General features: G+C 41.8%; 1 protein-coding gene across 1 annotated transcript in view; it reads right to left on the minus strand.

Moving 5' to 3' along the window:
* Positions 1-2384, minus strand: part of LOC101859092 — a gene marked incomplete in the record, with an annotated part of 193783 nt that overhangs the window by 4331 nt on the left and 187068 nt on the right. The window contains 1 exon segment of the mRNA XM_035969026.1: positions 1017-1145. Coding sequence (XP_035824919.1) covers positions 1017-1145 — 129 coding nt within the window.

Below are 2384 nucleotides of genomic sequence, written 5' to 3' on the forward strand. Positions count from 1 at the left end.
CTCTCTCTCTCTCTCTCTCTGTCTCTCCTTCTCTCTCTCTTTTCCCCCTCTCTCTCTCTCGATTTCGTTTTCTTTCTTTCTCTTTCTCTCTCTCTCCCTCTCTTTCTCTCTCTCTCTCTCTCTCTCTTCTCTCTCTCTTTCTCTCTCTTCTCTCTCTCTCTTACTCTCTCTTCTCTCTCTCTCTCTCGCTTTCATTTTCTCTCTCTTCCTTCCCCCCACCTCCAATCTCTTTCAATATTCTGCGTCGCCAAAATTTCTCTCTCTCTCTCTCTCTCTCTTTCTCTCTCTCTCTTTCTCTCTCTCTATCTCTCTCTCTCTCTCTTGTTCGTCCTCTCTCTCTCCCTCTCTCTCCCTCTCTCTCTCTTTCTCTCATTCGCGCGCTCTCCCTCCTCTCTCAACTCTCTTCTCTCCCTCTCTCTCTCTCTCTCTCTCTCTCTCTCTCTCTCTCTCTCTCTCTCTTTCTCTGTCTCTCTCTCTCTTACTCTCACTCGATCTCTTTCGTTTTGCCCCTTTCTTTCTTTTACGATCTCTCTTTTCGATTCTCTCTCATTATCTATCTATATATCTATCTATCTATCTATCTATCCATCTATCTATCTATTTATCTATCTGTGTGTCTCTCTCGAGAACTCGTTTTTAAAAAGAAGATCTCCTTCTATATTTCATTTACTTTACTATACAAACAACCGGGTACATCTTTCCTCGCTAACAACCCAAACCTCACCCCGTCTTCTCTTTATTTTTATTAGCCCTTTCTTTCTTCTTTTCACTTCTCTTTCCATCGGTTTCTGTTCCTATCTACGTATTAAAACAATAGCGTACATTAATATAACCCTCCTCACCCCTCCCCGTTTTCCCTCCTCTCCCCACTCACTCACCGCTCCACCAACCCCGCTCTTATTTCGCCAATGATTTAAGCCTTCACAAAAAGACACCAGATAACCCTCTCCCCTTCCTCCTCCCTCCTCCCTCTTTTCCCTCTTTTCCCTCTTTCTTATTCTTCCACATCTACTCACCACAAAAACTATCCGAGTCGTCAGCTCCCGACTCATCGCTCCCGCTGTGATCCTCGTTGTCATCATCTCGTGCTGTTCTGGGTCTTCTTTCCATCGGTTCGTACGTGATGGTCATAAAACGCTCGCTGGCTGTAAATAGAGACAAAAATGAAGCAGCACAGGTTAGCACTTTTTAAAAGATTTAGTATGTGTATTACGACACTTGAAAGCCATTCAGGTCAAATATTATGTGTCGAAGATCAGAGATGTTACTAGAGAGTAACAGACACAAAAATGAAGGAGTAGAGAAGAGAGCCTTAGATGTTTGATAGGAAAGAAGGAGCAGGCCACACCAGAACCCCCGCCAACCACATACAAGGTTGTATTTTGAAAATTGATTGTTCTCCAGATTTTACATCATCCTAGGTAACATCAGTGACGTAACTGCAAAATCAGACACGCAACAGGAATCTAAAAAGGTTAATGTTTGAGTATCCATAATATTGAACTCTTTAAACCATGAGTTTTTTCCATCTTTTCCAGAGTTTTTTTTTTCAAAAGTCACCTACATCTACACCTGGTGCACGGTGTCTCATTATAACTTCTAAAAACACAATCTGAACTTTCCGTCAACTTCTAAATGGCGGAAACTTTGATCGAGAATAGTTTCAAAAAACAAACAAACACTAGCACTAAATGAAACAAAACAATTGTCACTAGTATCGAAGAGGACAAGGCTATTACCGCCGGACGCTACCAGCGTCTGATGAGGTTTAAAGAGTTAACGCAGTTTCAAAATGAAAACTGACAAATTACGCGGTTTCCAACAAATACACACATGAGCACACACATGTGCACACACAAACACAACACACATACACACACACACACACACATACAGACACACACTTTCACACACACACAAACACATACCTAAACACTCATCCCTCCACCTTCACTTATACAAAAACAAAACGAATGTGAGTGGTTGACCGGTGCTGTAGTGTGGTTAGCGTTTTCTTTCCTATCTAACGAATATTGTCCGTATCGCTCCTCCTTTTTTTTCTTACTCTCTTGTAACTCCTCTAATCTTCGACACTTATTCGGTTGTAACTGTCCTAAAACGTTTACTAAAACAAAACGACTATCGCTCCTCCACAACGATTGGTTGGTTGGTCTCGTGACTCCTCTGAAAACGACCATTGCCCACAAACAGTTGGACCGAGACTCAGCTCAAAGAGTGGGCAGCAGCCTTGAGTATGGTACGAAACAATACTTATCCTTTCATTATTATTTATCACTTACACAGTGTGATTATTGATTTGAATGTATTATGATTTTGAGGGGCTGAAATAAAGGGAGACAGGGGAAAACACACACACACACACA

This window comes from Aplysia californica, unplaced genomic scaffold (genome assembly GCF_000002075.1).
Source record: "Aplysia californica isolate F4 #8 unplaced genomic scaffold, AplCal3.0 scaffold00106, whole genome shotgun sequence".
NCBI classification, from domain to species: domain Eukaryota; kingdom Metazoa; phylum Mollusca; class Gastropoda; order Aplysiida; family Aplysiidae; genus Aplysia; species Aplysia californica.